A 22,105-nucleotide genomic window follows, 5' to 3' on the forward strand; every position below is an offset into this window, starting at 1 on the left:
GTTTTTTTCAAATATATGTAATTGCTTTCACTGGAGTTTGTAATGTGTCCTTTTTGCTTAACACAAACTGTAAGCATGCTCTCTAGACTTCTACCATGGCACTTTCAATCAGTCATTTCTAACTGTTCTATGATGAAAGATCAGAATTAGCTCTGTAAAAGTAGAATATAAATTCTAAGTGGGCAGAAGATGCTTAGGTCAGGCATTTTCAGTTGTGAGGAACTAAGAACATTAATTATAGAACTATTTGCAGAAATTTTGTATTATCCGTTCATCCGTTTGTATTGTGTTATCCGTTTGGGAAAAACCCTTTTCCCAAAAATAGAAATATATTTTTTCTACAGTTATCAATATGCAGAGCATTATTGAGGTACTGCAGGTTGAGCTCAGACTGTCAGAAATGCAAGCTTTTAATGACTCATTGACTTATCCTTTTACACACACACAAGTGACATGCTTATTTATTCATCTGACAAACTTTAGCCTTAAACTCTTCAATAGCTTGTTAGGTTAGATCATACTTTTTCTGAAGGAACTCCCTTTGCTGTATTGATTAACTAATTGGGTCCAGTTGTTCCATTGTCAGAAAAAAATTGATTACTGAAAACTGAGAATGGATTTAGAAAAGTAGAATGACTGTAGCCTTTCGCTATGACTCTTAATTAACCATGATGCACTCAGTATGAGACTCATCTACAGCATCCCCCCAATATATGCCACCTGATCACATTCTGCTACATTAGTAAATAACTAATACAATTCAGTAACCATATGAGAGAATATTGTTATAGCTAGTTTGTCCAACACAGTTTTGTTCTTTACTATAGCTGCTATGATCTAGTGGTGCCTGCTAGGCATCTATAAGCAAGAAGGGACTGTGATGGTTTTCCTTACAAAGTCTCTTTGCAAATGTTTAGAAACTGGCCAAAATTCTATCTCAGAGCCTTAACTTTTTGAACTTTGTCTGATTATGTCTACATTCAGGTAAGAAGTAGGCCATAGAAATCTACTGGTTTTGCATAGTTTTTGTACTCTAGCAAAAATTATACTTGAGATGTTCCAGAGAATAGCTCATTACATGAATTAAAACCAGAAGAATAATTTTAAGTTTGGTTGAGAGTGAGGTTTAGAAAAGGGTGAGTTTCTAAAGTTTGAGGACTATATTGTTGTGGTTATAGATCATGTATTATGGGTCCATACTTAGAGTGCATACCACATACACTGTGGTGCTTGCTATATGTGTTCAGCATACACATAGCTGCTACAAATCGGTGTTCTCTTCAAAACTGTGTGCACCATACATTTTTGTCATGAAGGCGTAAGAAGTTCAGAATCTAATTCTTCAAGGGGTCTAGTGTGTTATTGTATAAAACATTGAATTTAAGCCCAATTACATAATAACTTTTGGTTGATGTGGCATTGAAAGAGGATCTGACTTACAACCATGAAAATTGGAGTGAAATGCTGTTCTTAACGTGATGTCTTTATTAAATACCTAGGTTATACAAGGGTCTCAAAATGTGATGGTTGTGCAGTGCTTTAAAAACACTTTCATAATCTGATGCAGAAAAATAGCTTTTTCTATATGTGTAGTAGTAATCAGTCCTAAGACTCTCATTTCTAGGCAGTTATGTACTTCAGACATCAGTACGCAGCCTTGTTTAATGCAGAATGCTGATGTGTTAGTATCAAATGTAACTTGTGCAATGACAGTTTAAAATCTTTAGGTACAAATGCAGACTTTATACCAGGCTGTGGCTATGGCTGGTATTCTTTGCACTAACTGTGTCTGCAGTGCAGTCTCTGAAGACATTTTAATTATCCCAAATCTTGACTTATAACTAGCATTGAATATAGCATCTATGTAGCATTGAATCTGTTTTCCCTGTGATGTGTGAGTGCTGGAAATCGTGTTTATATAGCCTCACTGAAAGTATAACTGTCCAGTTGCCTGTTTCAGTACTATGTATAGTACAGCTTTCATTATGTCAATGACTTTAATTTTTAACTCATGAGTGTAAAACTGTTTTTTCTTAACTTATCTTTCTAAAGGTGGATGTTTTCAAATGTTTAAATTTTTAATTATATTTGGGTTAATCAACAGCTTCTAGTTTTTATTTTGAGCTGTAATATCTGCCTAAACTTCTGAAAACCAGAAATGAAAGGAAGAAAAAAAAAATCAACCAATAGATATAAAAGTTCAAGTCTTGAGCCTTGCTACTTACCTGAAATGTCACTATACAATGAATAGATGCTGAAGTCCAGGACTCAGTAACACTCTTCTATGGGTGACACCTGCAAAAGTTGAGTTCCTGTAATGAACTTCTCAAGGTATTAATTTCTATAATATAATTTCTGTAGTCCAAAGAACCAGACTTTCACAGTATTATAAATTTCAGGTTTTATCCAGGTATATCTTCTGTTATCAGAATAAAATTAATGCCAGAAGTTCCTACTCTAAATACAGACTGCAATTCAGTCATCTTGGCGTTTGAAAATACAGTAGTTTGTAACCATTGTTGGAGCAGACCTAGGTCCTATTTACCAGTTTTTAAGATGGCAGAACAATCTCTATTCCACTTCCTTATTTTCAGATGCTCTGTTTTCTGAAACACTAATTTTGTGTGCAGTGATTTGGGTTTGGGCTCGGGCTCTGCCCAAAAATTAAAACTTTAGCAAATTGCTTTAAGATATTGTTAACTATTGTCAACTACTTCCTCACCTTCCTCTTCCCCATACTAGTGTACTTGTGACCTCTTCTCTCTTGTTTTGAGAACTCAAAAACATCTAAACTTAGAAACTGGAATCCTAGCATGTCTGTTGCTCAATAAGCACTGTATGATTTAAGTAACAAAAGACTGATAGTTCCTGCTCCCCATGGTACAGTGGCCATAGCTTAGTTATTTTACCATCAGAGTCCTAGGTGAATGGAAGTCATAAGCTTATATGCTTATCTATTCCACTGACTTTATTACTCTGCATCCATCTAGTTAGGGCTTGCATCACCCTACAAGGCTGGCAAATATTACTTTAGTAGACAGAGAAGCTGAGGTACAAAGGTTCTGATTTTGGCCAAAGGCAGTTCCTAATTGAGCTGTGATTTATATATAATCCCACTGCGTAAACCCAAGTGTTACCTAGTAGGGTACAGCAGAGAGTATGCTGGTCTCTGATTTCTTAGTGACTGAAAAAGATGAAATGTTCTTGCTGGGTTCTTAGACTTAACAGCAGAATATGGAGCTATGAGTATTTGTTAACTCTGCTTTGGATCCTGAATGTGATCATGCGGGGTAGGATCATTCCAATTATTCAGAATGATCCAAGAAGAGGATGCTGGATAACTAGCCTCCCTGAGCATGTGCTGCCTGGGGATTTTACTAAATTCTTTTCATTCCTATTTTGACACTCTGCTTTTTTAAAAAGCTTATGTGACAAAAGCCAAGTGGGAGGACCTATTTTTATAGAGGCACATCCTTATAGTCTTACTCTCCTCAACAGCAGCTGTAAATTCTGCATGTGTTGTGGTCATAGGCAATTACACTCAGCATTACTGGGTACCAGAACATCTAATTGAAAATCCTTGTGCATTAACTTACAACACCATTTTAGGTCTAAGCTTAGAAAGTTTAGCATATCGAAAACTGCAAGGAGACAGCATGCCAAGCCGCTTGTGGCTTTGTTTTTTCAACGTAGTAGTCTTCCCAAAGAGGAACAGCAACCCCAATTGAGGATATTACAAAACTCCTTAAACCGCTGGATCAATATTTTGGCTATATGTAGTATTTCCATAAATGGTTTGTATGGTGTATCTTTAACAAACTTCTAGGGCACCAGTCTGCTTCCCCCTGCCAGAGTATGTTCTCCTAGAACAGTCATTTAGGCCGTAAACCTTGCAGGGGCAGGAACTAGCCCTTTATGCCTGGACAGTATCTATCATGTTGTTGAGACTGCAAGGGCAAGAACTATTAAGGGAGCATCAGTGTGAGCCAGAGGCTGACCTAAGATGTGCTATGGGCCTGGAAATTTCAACTTGGTAGGTAAAGGGTAGCCCAAGGTGCTTAAATATATGGAAACTGCTGCATCACCTAGAATCTCATCACAAATGAAGCATGACCTTATCTCATTCAATGTTTGCTGTATGTTTGGGCCAAGCAATAAATCTTATGTGCTCACAGGGCTACAAAATTGCACTGTAGATATCTGGGCTAGGGCTGGCGACTGGGCTCTGGGATTCCATGAGGGAGGAGGGTCTTTAATGGTGTCTTTGTTTTGGGGAAAGGATCTGTCCCTTTCCTACCTGCCACACACACAATTGTCCTTGGTTGCTTTAATCTCCCTTTCAGCTTGGGGCCGCATATCATGGCACTGCTGTCTATTTCCTTTCTAGCACTTTCCCGCAAACCAAAGGGAGCGTCTTTCCCTGACAATGAAGGCAGAAAGATGAAAAATGGAATCAGGTGGGCAAGGTCAGAAGGACGGGCTTTTCCAAAGTGCCTCTGGGCCTCTGCTCCCACGGCAGGCAGTTGGAGCTGTACACGCACTTCAGTGGGAGCAAAGTCAGGCCGGTGACAAGCACTTCCAGAAATCCCACACCAACGCTCTATGGCAGTTACCTAGTGTCTACAGCACACAATAACTTCAAGGTTGTTTGTTAACACAGTGACACTCAGCGTTCTGGCTGGGGCCAGCTAATGCAGACAGACCGCAGCCTTTCCTGCAGCTCTGCCAAAGCTCCTCCCGCCCTGCCAGCCCAGCTCCAAGTACAGCTTTAGTTGTGCTGAGCGGTGTGGTGTTTGCTAATGTGTCCACTAGGGACCAGGCTATGACCACCCAACTCCCTCTCACTTCCGCCCAGAGCCAGAGAAAATGCTGATGCTGCCTCTCCTGCCATCCATCAGGCCCTGTATCATATGTGTATGACTATAGATTAGAATGACTCTTTCTTGTCTACCTCTGTTTCTCTTAGTAACCAGGTAACACTGCAGCAGTGCCCTTCATGGTGTAGACTCCTATTAAAACAGAGCCATCTGAAAGACGATCTGCCTGTAAATGGCATGGCTGAACCCTGTCCTGGAAAAAAATTCCAAGGCTTTTACAACTACTACTAAGTAAAACATTGTGGCTATACCTAAATATGAGCAGAACTCATCCTCAGGTAATTTTATCTCCTTTGATAAATGTAATGACTTTTTTTAAAGAATGCTGATATGCATTCAGTTTGTCTGGCCTCTTTCCTGCTGGTTGCTGTACAATATCTAATAGTTTATAAATAAAAGTAATTCCACCAAAAGAAAAACATTTATCTTAAATGCTGAAATTTTATTAGCTTTTGCTTTACAAATGGGTGAATGAGATGCAAAGACAATCTAGCAACCATTTTGTTAATGAAATATCTTCCACATTTTAAGATGAAATGATCTTTCTTTTTATGACAGGTTTCAGAGGAACAGCCGTGTTAGTCTGTATTCGCAAAAAGAAAAGGAGTACTTGTGGCACCTTAGAGACTAACCAATTTATTTGAGCATGAGCTTTCGTAGCTCATGAAAGCTCATGCTCAAATAAATTGGTTAGTCTCTAAGGTGCCACAAGTACTCCTTTTCTTTCTTTTTATGTAAAGGTAATGAGATGTATAAAATGTATTCCTGTATAAAATGACACAGAAGCACCAGAAAAATGTAACTAACAGTATTTGAAATTACCTGTAAACATTGCTTCTTTAAGCTATGTATTTTATTTCTGTTTTTTATAGAGAAATTTTGGTAGAATCTCATTTGATTCAACAAAGTTCTCCCCTGAAGAAAGAGGTAATTAACAAAGTATAATTGAGTGGCTTGGTAAAGAAAGTAGAAATCAATAGATACTTGTATTTTATATTATGTGGATAAGAAGAATGTAATGTTTTACAGTCTCTTGAGTGGCTTTTCTTTTACTAATGATAGGAAAACTGTCTAGAATATAAGACTGATGGGTATAAACTGCCTCTTTCTGGTCTGGAAATGGCATGCTATTTGGTACATAGTACTGCATGCAACATCTTGTAGCAACGGAATCTTTTTGTGAAGGAAGAGACTCATGAAGAATTTCTAAACGCCCTGCAAGTTCTTCATGTATTTAAAAAAAAAATGTCCTATACTCATCTGGGTGACATCTGCATTGCCAACTTCAGCCATTGTTGTTTATTGTCCATTTAAAAATAAAAATGTGAAAATAATAAAATTCAGTAGGAAATATTTGAAAGTCGGGAAGCAATGGCACTTTATTGCTATAATTCTCACAGTGGTAACATTGGTTGCAGTCATTATACTTAATGTTTGTAAACACTTTCCTGTCATAAACACACGTTCTATTTTCACATGCTCATGATTTTCTGAAATGTTTGCCTTTGGAGATGAACGGTTCCCTGTGTACTCTTTGTACAAAGGTGAATTGTGAGTGTTTCAAATGGGGCCAAAATCTCAACAGTGGGGCAAAGACCATGCTTTCATACCTGTTTGTACACCGCTGAGCACAGCTGGCACTTGACAAATTGCTAATTAAATGCAAACACTATGTTAATGCAACATTACAATTTTGCCGATAAACACTCATGGTCGGAAAAAAATAAGGTGGAACATGCATTCTACTCCTTTGGACTGATGTCTTATGACAGTCTTTAATTATGTGATTACATACTGTTTCTCAAACAACATACTGAAATAAGGGTTTTTTTTCCCCCCGATTACTTTAGAAACGTGTGATGCTATGGAAATGTGATGGTGAATTTGTAGACATAATATGGTGTATAGGGAACAGAGCTAAGGGTTTGTGGTCAGCTTTAACTTGCACATTTCCTGACTTTTGGGCACTTAACTGTGCAACCTTAAGGTTGTAAAAATGCAGTTTTAGCATTTCATTTCCTAGGTTTTGCTTTGTTTTTTCTTTTTTTTTTTTTTAAATGGTCTATTACAACCCCAACTCTCTAATTCTTTTCTCTGGTCTTTAAGTAGTCGTTGTGAGGGTCTATTCTGTAACAATTTCTCATTAGTATTGGCTCGGTCCCTATAGCAGAATGTAACATGCTAGTGGTGAGAGTAGGAGTCTTGATATCCTAAGGGAACATCCTGCTCCATTAGGACATAAAAATAGCTGTACTGGGTCAGACTAATGGTCCATCTCACCCAGTATCCTGTCTTCCTACAATGACCTGTGCCAGATGCTTCAGAAGGAATGAACTGAAGAGGGATTATTGAGTGATCCATCCCCTGTCATCCAGTCCTGGTTTCTGTCAGTCATAGGTTTAGGGACACTCAGAGAATGGGGTTGCATCCCTGACTATCTTGACTAATAACCATTGAAGGACCTATCTTCCATGAATGTATCTAATTCTTTTTTGAACCCAGTATACTTTTGGCCTTCACAACATCCCCTGGCAATGAGTTCCACAGGTTGACTGTGTTGTATTTTGTTTAAACCAGCTGCCTATTAATTTCATTGGGTGATCCCTTGTTCTTATGTTATGTGAAGAGGTAAATAACACTTTTTCTCCACGCCATTTATGACTTTATAGACCTCTATCATATTCCCCGTTAGTTTTTAATCTGTTCTCATATGGAAGTTGTTCTATACCCCTAATCATTTTTTTTGCTTCTCTGTATCTTTTCCAATTCTAACATATTTTTGTTGAGATGGGGCAACCAGAACTGCATGCAGTATTTGTGATGTGGGGTACCATGGATTTAGATAGTGGCATTATAATCTTTTCTATTTTATTATCTATCCCTTTCCTTAATGGTTCCTAATATTCTGTTAGATTTTTTGATGGCTGCTGCACATTGAACAGATGTTTTCAGAGAACTTCTATGATGACTCCGAGATCTCTTTCTTGAGTGGGAACAACTACTTTAGACCCCATCTTTTTTATGTATGGTTGGGATTATGGTTTCCTATGTGCATTATTTTGCATTTATCAACATTGAACTTCATCTGCCATTTTGTTGCCCAGGCACCTAGTTTAGCGAGATCCCTTTGTAACTCCTTGCAGCCAGCTTTGGACTTAACTATCTTGAGTAATTTTGTATTGCCTGCAAACTTTGCCACTTCACTATTTCCCCTTTGACGAATAATTGATCATTGATGAATAATTTGAGCAGCACTGGTCCCTATACAGATCCTTGGGGCACTCTATTTACCTCTTTCCATTGATTGGTGAGGCATGATTTCCCTTTACAAAAGCCATTTTGACTCTTCCCCAACATTTTGTATTCATCGATGTGTCTGATAATTCTGTTCTTCGCTACAGTTTCAGCCAATTTGCCTGGTACTGAAGTGAGGCTTACCGACCTGTAATTGCCAGGATTGCTTCTGGAGTCCTTTTTTAAAAATCAGCATTACGTTAGCTGTCTTCCATTATCTGGTACAGAGGCTGATTTTAAGCATTGGGTTACATATCACAGTTAGTGATTCTGCAATTTCATATTTGAGTTCCTACAGAATTCAATACATCTAGTCCTGGTGACTTATTACTACGGCGCTACCAAATTCACAGTCCATTTCGGTCAATTTCATGGTCATAGGATTTTAAACATCATAAATTTCTTGAATTCAGCTATTTATGTCAGTGTTGTAATTGTAGGTGTCCTGACCCAAAAAGGAATGTGGGGGGGGTCACAAGGTTATTTTAAGGGGGGTTGCTGTACTGCTACCCTTACTTGTGCGCTGCTGCTGGGGGTGGTGCTGCCTACAGAGCTGGGCGGCAGGAGAGCAGCAGCTGCTGGCCAGGAGCCCAGCTCTGAAAGCAGAGCTGCCGCCAGCAACAGTGCACAAGTCAGGATGGCACTGTGTGGTCTGGCCACCCTTCCTTCTGCACTGCTGCTGGCGGGGCGCTGCTTTCAGAGCTGAGCGCCTGGCTAACAGCTGCCACTTTGCAGCCGCTCAGTTCTGAAGGCAGTGCAGAAGTAAGGGTGGCAATCCTGCGACCCCCCCCCCCCCGCAACTCCCTTTTGGGTCAGGACCCCCAATTTGAGAACTGCTGATCTCCCCATGAAATCTGTATAACAAAGGGTAAAAGCACACAAAAGATCAGATTTCACAGTCTGTGATGCATTTTTTATGGCAGAGAATTTGGTAGAGCCCTGCTTATTACTTTTTAATTTAGCAGTTTGTTCCAAATCCATCTCTATTGACACCTCAGTCTGGGACAGCTCCTCAGATTTGTCATCTAAAAAGTACATCTCAGGTGTGGGGATTTCCCTCACACCCTCTGCGGTGAACACTGATGCAAAGAATTCATTGATGTTGATGAGAGTTTTGCCACTCATTTAATGGGCCAGCATTTCTCCTGGGGATCTACTCCTAGCCCTACCTTGGACTTTCTCTGTTATTTAACTCTCCTGTGCCTTAGTTACCCTCACCTGTAAAATGACAATAGCTTGCTTTACTTTAGGTTTTATTAGAGTAGCGCCCGTCACCTTTGTAAAGGGCTTTGAGCTTCCTTGAGGAAAGATACTGTAGGGGAGCAAAGTTCTTCTCATTTCACAGTCCACTTGAATATGTTCGGTATAGTTTTGAATTTAACCTTTCATTCAGTTCTTGCACATTATCACCTCTGTTTCAACTTACTGTGTCACTGGTCTGCTGGCACTGACAGCATTACTAAGGAGTGTGTTGACAGAGAGAGAACACACAGACTAAATCCTTAACAACTGATTATGCTCATAGATTTTTGAGATATTAGAAGCAGAGCTGAACATTGGTGAATGTTCACATTAATTTTTAAACCTAAATTTGCTCTGACTGAGTTCAACTCCTGTTGTGTTCATTTTGCTGGAAATATTCTAGTGAACAAGCTTAGTTAGCACGAGTCAGCTCTTTGGCGCGTGGAGCATCTTTTTGTTTTGTCTCTGTGCAGTGCGTACCACAATGAGGTCCTGGTCCGTGACGAGGGTTTCTAGGCAACACCACTATACAAATAATAATAAGTAGTTATGAAACCAAATGTTAAGCTCAGATGTTCGCCGAAAGGACATTCTAAATAGTAACCAACAACGAGAATTCTCAATTTTAAATTATACTTGCCCGTATGTGCGCTTTTGTTACCCAGTACCATAAGACAGTCAGTCATGTAACAAAAATGATATCACGTGATCCATGAAACTAACCAACACAGCACATGTTTTGAATTTCAAATATTTCCAGTTCTTCTTTGCTCAAAAACTTAGGGAATAACTTTGAATAATGAATGAATGTGAGAATTTTGCAGTCTGTTTGCTTAAACTGCAGTTTACAATGTTCAACTCACTTTAACCCCTGCTCGTCATTTGTGAATCCTCTGACATTAGGTCCCTTTTATTGTCACAGATCACTGCCATGAATGCAGGGCATGTTTAAGTTGTACTCGAAGATGCCTCTGTATCTCCATTATTGCGCTGCTTGCACTTGGCGTCGTAGGTGCTGTCATTGGTTTTGCTGTCACATTTGGACTCCCACCACCCACTCCAGGTCAGTCTGGTATTTTTTTCTGTCTAAACAAGTTAGTGAACCTCCAGCCAAAGTGCTGCCATTTTTTCAATAAGTTAGACATAGAAGGCGCCACTTGAAACCTGGAGACGGGAGAGGAAGAGAAGGAGAGAGATGAATTTGCTCCATTCCAAACTCTTGGTGACGCACACTACTCAGAATGTACGCTTGTCCTTGGATCTTTAATAGGATTGTTGTAAATCTCTCGTACTTTGTGTGGGTGGCGTAATCACATTTTAATACACTTAGGCCTCTAATGTAGAAGAGCATGTTAGCAGGTAGGATCCATGTATAAATAGACCGCTGGTCAGTTCCAGGGTGGCAACTGAATTCCTGAAGTTCTTAATTTTTTTCTTCTGGTTAAAAATATCTTTTTGGTCTGGGCCTTGTGCTCTTGGTGAATGTGGAAATGTCTGTTAGATCTGGTGACCAGAGAGCAATTGTGATAAATCAAGATGGGTGGGAGGTATTAGGCACCTATATAAGACAAAGCCCCAAGTATCAGGACTGTCCTGTAAAATCTGATCAATCAGTATCTAAGCTCATTTATGTCCTGATTTCTTTTCAGTGAACCGTTTCTGTGTGACTTCAGGTAACCAGACTGGCTTTTTATGTGATGACAGAGTGACTTGCCTTCCAGCCAGTAGGATCTGCAACAGAATCAGAGAGTGTGTTAATGGAGAGGATGAGCAGGAGAAATTATGTAGTAAGCTTTTTTTTTCTTCAACATCTTCTCCCTGTGATGGTTTCTCCAGTCCTCCTGTGCATGCTCCTCACAACCCCTGGTTTCCTCATGTTCCCCCATACTCAAAGCTCCATACTTTAGCACAGAATAACTGAACAGAACTCTTCATAACCCAGCTGCTGAATGACCAGTTTGTTCAAGGCTGCACCAGGAGTCTGTGGAGAACCAGAAACAGAAGCGTCCAGGTCCCTTGATTTGCACTTGTGAGCCTTAATCATGAGGCCTCCCTCCTCCTTTGATGAAGTTATTCATAATATGATTAAATGGCCCTAGTGACAGAGCATCGTGTTAACATGTGGAAGATCTGGTTTTGATTTATGGGTAAGTCAGTGACAGAACAGATGGTCTTGTTAAAGCAGTGGACAGGGAACCAGGAGATCTGGTCTGTACACCTGGCTCTGAGGCAAACTTCCCATGAGACTTTGGGCAAGTCACTTATACGCTCAGTACCTCAGTTTCCCTATTTTTAAATGGGGAATAAGCACATTTCCCTCCATCTACCAGGGGGGTCATGTAGTTTAATATTTTTCACGTGCTTTGAGATCTTTGCATGGAAGGAGAACATAGAAGTGTAAAATAATATTAATAGTTAATAATTGGTTTCTCAGCCATTATATTTATGTCCAACTGTTGTTGAGTGAAGTCAGAACATTTCACCATCTTCAGGTGTCTCATCTTGTAGATGATTTGCCCAGTAGCCTTCCAGGATACTTGATCTTCCGCTGCAGCAACCCTGTATACTGGATCTATGCTGATAAGAAGTGTAATGGCGCAAATGACTGTGGAGACTGTTCTGATGAAAAGGGGGCCTGTAAGTCAGCCACTTTTTTTCACTGATGTAAAAAATAGTTGAAGGGCTTGGTGTTTGTAAAGGATGGTGGACTGACAATCTCAGAGACTGACATCCTCCTTTTACCCACAAGATAGATCAGTGGTTCTCAAACTTTTGTACTGGTGACCCCTTTCACACAGCAAGCCTCAGAGTGTGATTTCCCCCTTAAATATATAAAAAAGTGTTTTTAATTTATAACACCATTATAAATGCTGGAGGCAAAGCTGGGTTTGGAGTGGAGACTGACAGATTGCAATCCCTCATGTAATAACCTCACAACTCCCTGAAGGGTCCCGACCCCCAGTTTGAGAACCCCTGAGATAGGTAGAATGTGAGTAACAACAGTGCAGACTTCTTCAAGTCATCCCACAAAGCTACTTCAACCTTGCCCTTCATTCAGGTGCTATGACCCTCTCAGTCCTTGGTCTGTCTGCTGAGACTGTCAACAAGCATGCCAGATATGGTGGTTTTGTTATGTAGACATCTGTTCAATGGTCACTGGATTGTCACCACCAATTTAATGTCACATACGCTGCCAAGCAGACATCTGATGCTAATAACTCTTGATCACTAACAACTTGGGCCATATTCAGACTTACGACCTAGAGGTGAAAGGCTTCATAGCCCATTGCCAATCCCCTGAGCCATTCATTCTCTGGTGTACGCTGACTTTGGATTGATTTTCTCTCAAAGAATGACTGTAACCAGCTGCCTAAATTCAAAACTAATGGCTGATTCTTATGAACAGCAGCTTACTAAGTGCCAGCTGGAATTTAACACCTAAAAAGGTGCCTATTTGAAAATTGAAGCTAAAGGTTAGGATTTTCAAAGCAGCCTAGGAAAGGCAGACACATCTTCCGCTGAAATTAATGGAATTGTGTATCTAAATCACCTAGCCTGTTTTGAAAATCTCAGCCACAACATGCAGACCTGAACTGATGCATATCAGCAGCTGCATCTAGGGAAGCTAGTTTCAGATATACAGATAGTAACATTTGAGTAATGGCATTTGTATGTCATGAATGTTAACTGGCTGCTCCTCTCACTGGTAGCTAACTGTCCCTGACTTCTGGAGATAGTACTGACTAAGGGACCCTTTTACATGGCAGGTTCGTGTACCCACCCGTATCTACTGCCTCTAAGAAATTAGGTGGCTGCTTAATTAGGTTAAATATTAAAAATTAAAAATTAGGTTAAATATTCTGGTGCTGGGTGAAAGCTTTTCTTTCTTGTGCATTTTCTATATCTATTAGGTGAGAGTTCAGATCTGCCAACGTAAAGTCTAAAATGTAACGTAAGAAAAGCAGAAGAGCCAATGGCCCCTGTTTTCTTTTCACCCTAGTGGCTAGCTGCCCTCCTTGCGGGACTCAGTGGTGGAGCTGCACACCAGTGTTTTACGAGTATTGCACCTGCATTCCCAGGGCCCTCTGCCGAGACAGAATCCAGCACTGCTCAGACTGGTCCGATGAGTATGCCTGCAATAGATGAAGTACCTAGAGCCAAGAGGTAGCTACGCCCCCTCAGGGCATGGTCTGCATTCTCACCTGCTAGTCTTCTGCTGCTGCTGCTTTAATACCCTGGGTTGAAGCTTTTGTTTGAAAATGGCATGGCCTAGCGGTTTCCTGACTACCATGCAACAGCACTGAAAGGAGGAGGAGTACTATATAACAGATTCAGCAGAGGACTGGAAACTAGGAATCGCACAGTTCTAATCCTGTCTGTTGCTGACTCGCTGTGAGATCATGGGCAAGTCGCTCACCTTACTATGTCTTGGTTTCCCCATCTGTAAAATGGGGATAATAATACTGCTCTACCTCCCAGGGTGTGGTGATGGTAAACTAGTTACCACCTGTAAAGTACTTTGAAGATACACAGTGCTACCTATGGGTTGAGGTTGTGATTGTTGAGTTGTATATGCAAGTCTGCAGGGAGAGGAGGGAAATTACAGTAGACAGGAAATTAGTTTTTCTTTCCTTTTTAGGGAAAAAAACGACAAATACAGATTAAGTATCAACTAAAATAATAATAAAACCAATAAGTGACCTCACACTCTTTTTGGTTTTGATAACAGCAGTCATTGCTAATTGATCTCTAATCTGTTAGCATGAAAGGAGGAGAAATTCCCTGAGTCTTTTATAGCTCTAAACTATATGAAACCAGGTCGCATTGCTGTCTACCTGTTTAAAAAAATAAATCGTGGTAAATATCCCCTGAAATTAAATTGGGTCTATTTCTTTTCTGCAGAACTATTTCTGATGTGAAAATGAGGGGGAATTTTAATATAAGGCTTTTAAAATAAGTGATATAAAAATGTTACCTGTATTCTTCCATCAGTTTGTTGTTGTGAGGGACGGAGACACCATTTGTTAGCAGTACTGTATACGTTGTGTTGTAGTATCTCCTTTTGTGACTGATCATAAAGCAGTCCCTCCAGGTGTATGTGTAAGACCCAGTTGCTCATCCCACGGTGAAATAGTAGTGACTTTATAGGGGGTCAGGTGGACAAGATGCGATGGTGGGCAAAGGGCCACCCCAAAAAGTGAGGTGAGCACAGAAGTGTACATTAGAGTTGGGTAGAACAGTCTGAGCTCTGCACGTGTGCAGGTGTTACATGGGAGCCTTTCTAGCCCTGAACTTCGAGTGTCCATCATCATGTCCTTTCTGTGCTTCAGCACTTAGGAGTAGGACCTCTTCACAATCCCCAAGCAGAAAACCCAGTGCTCTGTGGCAGAAACCAGATGCCTAAATGAATGACCACAGGTACCAAGCAGAACACAGAAACAGCTACAATTTCAAACAGAGGAAAAGGCAGAGAGGAGAAACCCACCTTACAAAACCACTTTGCCTGCAAAGCCATTCAGCAACAACCTACTAAAGGCTATCTTTCTGTCAGGCTTCCAGACTGGTCCCTCAGGTGGAGTATTGTTTGTTTTGCCTGTATTATGTGTCTGAGCCCTGGTCTACACTAGGACTTTAGGTCAAATTTAGCAGCGTTAAATCGATTTAAACCTGCACCCGTCCACACAATGAAGCCCTTTATTTCGACTTAAAGGGCTCTTAAAATCGATTTCCTTACTCCACCCCTGACAAGTGGATTAGCGCTTAAATCGACGTTGCCGGCTCGAATTTGGGGTACTGTGGACACAATTCGATGGTATTGGCCTCCGGGAGCTATCCCAGAGTGCTCCATTCTGACCGCTCTGGACAGCGCTCTCAACTCAGATGCACTGGCCAGGTAGACAGGAAAAGAACCGCGAACTTTTGAATCTCATTTCCTGTTTGGCCAGCGTGGCAAGCTGCAGGTGACCATGCAGAGCTCATCAGCACAGGTGACCATGATGGAGTCCCAGAATCACAAAAGAGCTCCAGCATGGACCGAACGGGAGGTACGGGATCTGATCGCTGTTTGGGGAGAGGAATCCGTGCTATCAGAACTCCGTTCCAGTTTTCGAAATGCCAAAACCTTTCTGAAAATCTCCCAGGGCATGAAGGACAGAGGCCATAACAGGGACCCGAAGCAGTGCCGCGTGAAACTGAAGGAGCTGAGGCAAGCCTACCAGAAAACCAGAGAGGCGAACAGCCGCTCTGGGTCAGAGCCCCAAACATGCCGCTTCTATGATGAGCTGCATGCCATTTTAGGGGGTTCAGCCACCACTACCCCAGCCGTGTTGTTTGACTCCTTCAATGGAGATGGAGGCAATACGGAAGTAGGTTTTGGGGACGAAGAAGATGATGAGGAGGAGGTTGTAGATAGCTCACAGCAAGCAAGCGGAGAAACCGGTTTTCCCGACAGCCAGGAACTGTTTCTCACCCTAGACCTGGAGCCAGTACCCCCCGAACCCACCCAAGGCTGCCTCCTGGACTCAGCAGGTGGAGAAGGGACCTCTGGTGAGTGTACCTTTTAAAATGCTATACATGGTTTAAAAGCAAGCATGTGAAAGGATTACTTTGCCCTGGCATTTGCGGTTCTGCCTTTGCAAAAGGTTTCTGGGGAGGGCAGCCTTATTTTGTCCTTCATGGTAGGACACTTTACCACTCCAGGCCAGTAACACGTACTGGGGAATCACTGTAGAACAAAGCATTGCAGTGTATGTTTGCTGGCATTCAACCAAAATCCGTTCACGCGGTGGGAGGAGGCAAAATGCGACCTTGTAACGAAAGCACATGTGCTATGTATGTAATGTTAACAGCAAGGTTTACCCTGAAAGAGTGTAGCGACTGTTTTATAAAATGTCTTTTTAAATACCGCTGTCCCTTTTTTTTTTCTCCACCAGCTGCATGTGTTTCAATGATCACAGGATCTTCTCCTTCCCAGAGGCTAGTGAAGCTTAGAAAGAAAAAAAAACGCACTCGCGATGAAATGTTCTCCGAGCTCATGCTGTCCTCCCACACTGACAGAGCACAGACGAATGCATGGAGGCAAATAATGTCAGAGTGCAGGAAAGCACAAAATGACCAGGAGGAGAGGTGGAGGGCTGAAGAGAGTAAGTGGCGGACTGAAGACAGGGCTGAAGCTCAAAGGTGGCGGCAGCGTGATGAGAGGAGGCAGGATTCAATGCTGAGGCTGCTGCAGGACCAAACCAGTATGCTCCAGTGTATGGTTGAGCTGCAGCAAAGGCAGCTGGAGCACAGACTGCCACTGCAGCCCCTCTGTAACCAACCGCCCTCCTCCCCAAGTTCCATAGCCTCCACACCCAGACGCCCAAGAACGCGGTGGGGGGGCCTCCGGCCAACCAGCCACTCCACCACAGAGGATTGCCCAAAAAAAAGAAGGCTGTCATTCAATAAATTTTAAAGTTGTAAAGTTTTAAAGTGCTGTGCTTAAAGTGCTGTGTGGCATTTTCCTTCCCTCCTCCACCACCCCTCCTGGGATACCTTGGTAGTCATCCCCCTATTTGTGTGATGAATGAATAACGAATGCATGACTGTGAAGCAGCAATGACTTTATTGGCTCTGCAAGCAATGATTAAAGGGAGGAGGGGAGGGTGGTTAGCTTACAGGGAAGTAGAGTGAACCAAGGGGCGGGGGGGTTCATCAAGGAGAAACAAACAGAACTTTCACACCGTAGCCTGGCCAGTCATGAAACTGGTTTTCAAAGCTTCTCTGATGCGTACCGCGCCCTCCTGTGCTCTTCTAACCGCCCTGGTGTCTGGCTGCGCGTAACCAGCAGCCAGGCGATTTGCCTCAACCTCCCACCCCGCCATAAACGTCTCCCCCTTACTCTCACAGATATTGTGGAGCACACAGCAAGCAGTAATAACAGTGGGAATATTGGTTTCGCTGAGGTCTAAGCGAGTCAGTAAACTGCGCCAGCGCGCCTTTAAACGTCCAAATGCACATTCTACCACCATTCTGCACTTGCTCAGCCTGTAGTTGAACAGCTCCTGACCACTGTCCAGGCTGCCTGTGTATGGCTTCATGAGCCATGGCATTAAGGGGTAGGCTGGGTCCCCAAGGATACATATAGGCATTTCAACATCCCCAACAGTTATTTTCTGGTCTGGGAATAAAGTCCCTTCCTGCAGCTTTTGAAACAGACCAGAGTTCCTGAAGATGCGAGCATCATGCACCTTTCCCGGCCATCCCACGTTGATGTTGGTGAAACGTCCCTTGTGATCCACCAGAGCTTGCAGCACTATCGAAAAGTACCCCTTGCGGTTTATGTACTCGGCGGCTTGGTGCTCCGGTGCCAAGATAGGGATATGGGTTCCGTCTATGGCCCCACCACAGTTAGGGAATCCCATTGCAGCAAAGCCATCCACTATGACCTGCACATTTCCCAGGGTCACTACCCTTGATATCAGCAGATCTTTGATTGCGTGGGCTACTTGCATCACAGCAGCCCCCACAGTAGATTTGCCCACTCCAAATTGATTCCCAACTGACCGGTAGCTGTCTGGCGTTGCAAGCTTCCACAGGGCTATCGCCACTCGCTTCTCAACTGTGAGGGCTGCTCTCATCTTGGTATTCATGCGCTTCAGGGCAGGGGAAAGCAAGTCACAAAGTTCCATGAAAGTGCCCCTACGCATGCGAAAGTTTCGCAGCCACTGGGAATCGTCCCAGACCTGCAACACGATGCGGTCCCACCAGTCTGTGCTTGTTTCCCGAGCCCAGAATCGGCGTTCCACAGCATGAACCTGCCCCATTAGCACCATGATGCATGCATTGTCAGGGCCCATGCTTTCAGAGAAATCTGTGTCCATGTCCTGATCACTCACGGGACCGCGCTGACGTCGCCTCCTCGCCCGGTATCGCGTTGCCATGTTCTGGTGCTGCATATACTGCTGAATAATGCGTGTGGTGGTTAATGTGCTCCTAATTGCCAAAGTGAGCTGAGCGGGCTCCATGCTTGCCGTGGTATGGCGTCCGCACAGAAAAAAGGCACGGAACGATTGTCTGCCGTTGCTCTGACGGAGGGAGGGGCGACTGACGACACGGCTTACAGGGTTGGCTTCAGGGAGCTAAAATCAACAAAGGGGGTGCCTGTACATCAAGGAGTATTTCAGGCAGGACTGCACGGAGGGTTCCAATAAGAAATGGTGCACCTAAGTTATCGTTGTTATTGGAACAAGGAGGTTAGCCTGGCCTCTGATTGATACATGGCTAGATTTACCTCGCTGCACCTTCTCTGTGAGTGACTGCAGTGTGACCTAGAGGAATGAGTCCCCTAGACAGGGGAGGAGGCAAATGAGTACAAAACAAATCTGGTCTATTTCTTGTTTTGACCCACTCCATCTATCTTTTACATCTTTGGCTGGCAGCAGATGGTGCAGAAGGACTGCATGCCATCCACATCTCATGGCTGCTCGGCAGAAGATGGTGCAATACGACTGCTAGCAATCCTCATCTCTTGCCTGCCTGGCAGAAGATGGTACAGTACGACTGCTAGCAGTCCGTATCGCCTGCCCGCTCACCATAAGACGGTTCAATAGGACTGACTGCAGGACTAAAGAGAATGACCTGGTCAAGTCACTCCAAATTTAGTCCCTGTGCCCATGTCTGCCCAGGCGCCCCTGATCGACCTCACAGAGGCGACCAGGAGCACCTCAGACATGACGATGACGGCTACCAGTCGTACTGTACCGTCTGCTGCCACAAGGCAAGGGGTTGCTGCTACTGTGTAGCAATGCCGTACCGCGTCTGCCAGCACCCAGGAGACATAGGGTGACGGTTACCTGAGCGGGCTCCATGCTTGCCATGGTATGGCGTCTGCACAGGTAACTCAGGAAAAAAGGCGCGAAATGATTGTCTGCCCTTGCTTTCACGGGGGGAGGGAGGGAACGGGGGGCTGACGATATGTACCCAGAACCACCCGCGACAATGTTTTAGCCCCATCAGGCATTGGGATCTCAACCCAGAATTCCAATGGGCAGCGGAGACTGCGGGAACTGTGGGATAGCTACCCACAGTGCAACGCTCCGGAAGTCGACGCTTGCCTCGGTACTGTGGAAGCGCTCCGCCGAGTTAATGCACTTAATGCACTTAGAGCATTTTCTGTGGGGACACGCACACTCGAATTTATAAAACCGATTTCTAAAAAACCGACTTCTATAAATTCGACCTTATTCCGTAGTGTAGACATACAGTTGGATGGTCAGTTTATGATGGTAGGGACCTTATCTTCCTTTGTTTGTACGTTGTTCAGCTAATAATAAGGGCCAGAACAGAGGGAGAAATGGAAACATGGATTGAAGCAAGTTTGCCTTTGGGGTGTGTGTCAGAATGTTGGGCAACAACAGCAGTGCCCACACTGATCATTATATCACCAATTAAATCACCTCAGGCTAAGCGGGGGGATAGCTGTGCCTGTTTGACAGATTAGAATGGGCTGGGGAGAGGTAAAGCACTAATTAACCCGAGGGAGTAGAACAAGACAGGAAGGGAGTGGCAAGGGGAGCCAGAGAGAGAGGCAGGCTGTGAGAGCCCAGGCCTGAGAGAGATCTCCTTCCTTTCCTAGCCTTGGTAGCCTGAGGAATTATATATTATTGCACCTGTAAAGGTGATGGGGGAACATTGTAAATACACCATGGGTGGTGTCTATGAGCGGAGAGTCTCCAAGCAGCCTGAGTGTGTAGAGAAAGACGGGAGCGGAGGGGACACGCTCTTACATGTGGGGATTTGTACAGGTAAGATCCTGGACAGACAGAGAGCCTCCAGGGGAGGGCCTGATGTGAAGGTTTGGCAGCCTGGATAATGGAGGAGAACCTGCAATGGCTGGCAGAACAACAAAAGAGCATGCAGAAGACCTTGCAAAGCTTCCAGTAGTGTCACCACCTGGAGAGGCAAGTGTTGCTCGCCTGGCAGGCAGAACAGCAAAAAAGCCTGTATGACTTCATCCAAGAGCAAATGACTGTGCAGCAGCAGCGATGACAAAGGTAGTGAGTCCCATGGCAGGGAACGGCAAACGGGTACAGGGACTGGCCTCTGTAAGATATGACCCCTATGGATGACCCCAATGCATTAATTGGCACCTTTGGAAGGGTGGATATGAGCAAGCCTCAGACTACAAGATGGTGAAGGAAGCCATCTTGGATTGGGTGGGCCTGTCTGCTGAAAAGTATGGACAGAAGTTCTAAGCTGTGAGATGGATGGGCTGTCTGATGTCTGAGACTGGACACCCAAACTGTGGGGGAGATTAGGAATGCTCTGATTTTGGAGCCTCCCCGAGAGCATGCAGGTCTGGGTCAGACAGCATCAGCTAGGAACCTTAGATGAAGCAGTTAAACTGACAGAGGAGTTTGGGGAAGCAGGCTTCCCCAGGAAAGAAGGCCGACCATTTAGGGGATCAGATCTAGGGAAGAAGTGTGGGGAACCCCCTGCCTAGAAGTGCATAGAGAAGAAGAGAGAAGAGCCCAGAGAAGCTCTGACAAGTACTCGTACGTTTACCTTTTACTGGGAGTGGGCAGCGGGGACACTTGAAAAGAGGCTGTCCATACATGGAATGCAAGGTGTTTTGCCAAGGTTGGTGGTTGGGCTGGGATTCTCAGGCAGGGGAAAGAAAATAAACTGTCGACCATTTCTGTGATGGTGGGGAGGAAGTGTTAAAGGGGCCTGGTAGACACAGCCCCACCTTGCTTTCTGGTCCAGCGGGCATTGGTTAAACCCCACTGGATGGTTCCAGGTAGTCTGAAATTAGTGTGTGTCCATAGGGATAAATAGCACTGCCCTGTGGCAGAGGTACCCCGGAGGTCCATGGGATGCTCACTTGGAAACAAGTAGGGGTAGTAGATAGGTTACACCTCCCTATTGTGTTGGGCACCAACTGGAGGCCCTTCTTTTTGGGAAGACAAGCTGGCATTGGGGGGCCCCAGGTAGGGAAATGCCTCTTGACAAGAAGAGACAAGCCAAGCCAAGAGAGTTACCCTAGAGACTGAGGGGGACAGGAAGGAAAACAAGGTGCAAGGTGTAGACACTACTAGACAAGAGAATGCATGCCAAGACATAAGGGGAGAGCCCTGAGACACTGAAGGGGCAGGAATGGAAAATAAGGACATAGGCCCAGTGGGTAAAGATAACCTGAGCTCATTAATGTGGGTTGGGTAGCCCTTCGAACCACCTGACAGGTACACCAAGGGGAAAAAGCTCAGGTTAAGTTTGGTGGGATAGGAGAACCAGGGGCATGGGGGAGAGCCCACTGGCCCCACCACAAGACAGAAGGGGTGAGAGTAGGACAAGGGGCACTCTGGAGGGCTAATGGTGTGAGGACCTGTAGGCCAGAACAGTGGGTGGAGGTTGTCCCCACAATTCTAAGTGTGTGTTCTGCCCGTGGAGAAGGGCAGACCCTATAAGGAGGCCCTGGATAATCATCCTGAATACAGAGGAAGAACCCCACAAGGAAGCCCTTCTGGTAAGGGAGGGAGAGTGTGGGGTAAGAAAAATCTTTGTCAGGTGAGCGCGGGAGCTGTGGGACACATTGCGGGGCAACAGTGACAGTACCTGCACTTGGATCACCAATTAAATTGCCCCAGAGTAAAAGTGGGGGACGAAACTGCGCCTAATTGACAGATTAGAATGGGTCAGACTTGGAGATAATT

At 43.9% G+C, this 22,105-nt stretch overlaps 1 protein-coding gene and 1 long non-coding RNA gene across 3 annotated transcripts; both read left to right on the forward strand.

Annotated features, from left to right (window-relative positions):
• The first annotated feature begins 180 nt into the window (after positions 1–180).
• LDLRAD1 (low density lipoprotein receptor class A domain containing 1) lies at positions 181–15,661 on the forward strand. Of its 2 annotated transcripts, XM_048860020.2 has the most exons (7): positions 181–5,155; positions 5,750–5,804; positions 10,336–10,476; positions 11,063–11,200; positions 11,922–12,050; positions 13,414–13,577; positions 14,744–15,661. In XM_048860020.2, exons 1-6 carry the CDS (start codon positions 5,135–5,137, stop codon positions 13,557–13,559), a joined length of 630 nt encoding a protein of 209 aa, XP_048715977.1. In that variant the 5' UTR covers positions 181–5,134; the 3' UTR covers positions 13,560–13,577; positions 14,744–15,661. The 2 variants fall into 2 exon arrangements, with proteins under 2 accessions (XP_048715977.1, XP_048715976.1); XM_048860019.2 differs by having other exon boundaries at positions 13,414–15,649.
• Positions 15,662–15,726: 65 nt separating this feature from the next.
• LOC142073033 (uncharacterized) lies at positions 15,727–16,883 on the forward strand. The gene is made up of 2 exons (XR_012669730.1): positions 15,727–15,959; positions 16,346–16,883. It is a non-coding gene; the product is annotated as an uncharacterized LOC142073033 (long non-coding RNA).
• Positions 16,884–22,105: the final 5,222 nt, after the last annotated feature.

This window comes from Caretta caretta, chromosome 8, assembly GCF_965140235.1.
Source record: "Caretta caretta isolate rCarCar2 chromosome 8, rCarCar1.hap1, whole genome shotgun sequence".
Classification (NCBI taxonomy): domain Eukaryota; kingdom Metazoa; phylum Chordata; order Testudines; family Cheloniidae; genus Caretta; species Caretta caretta.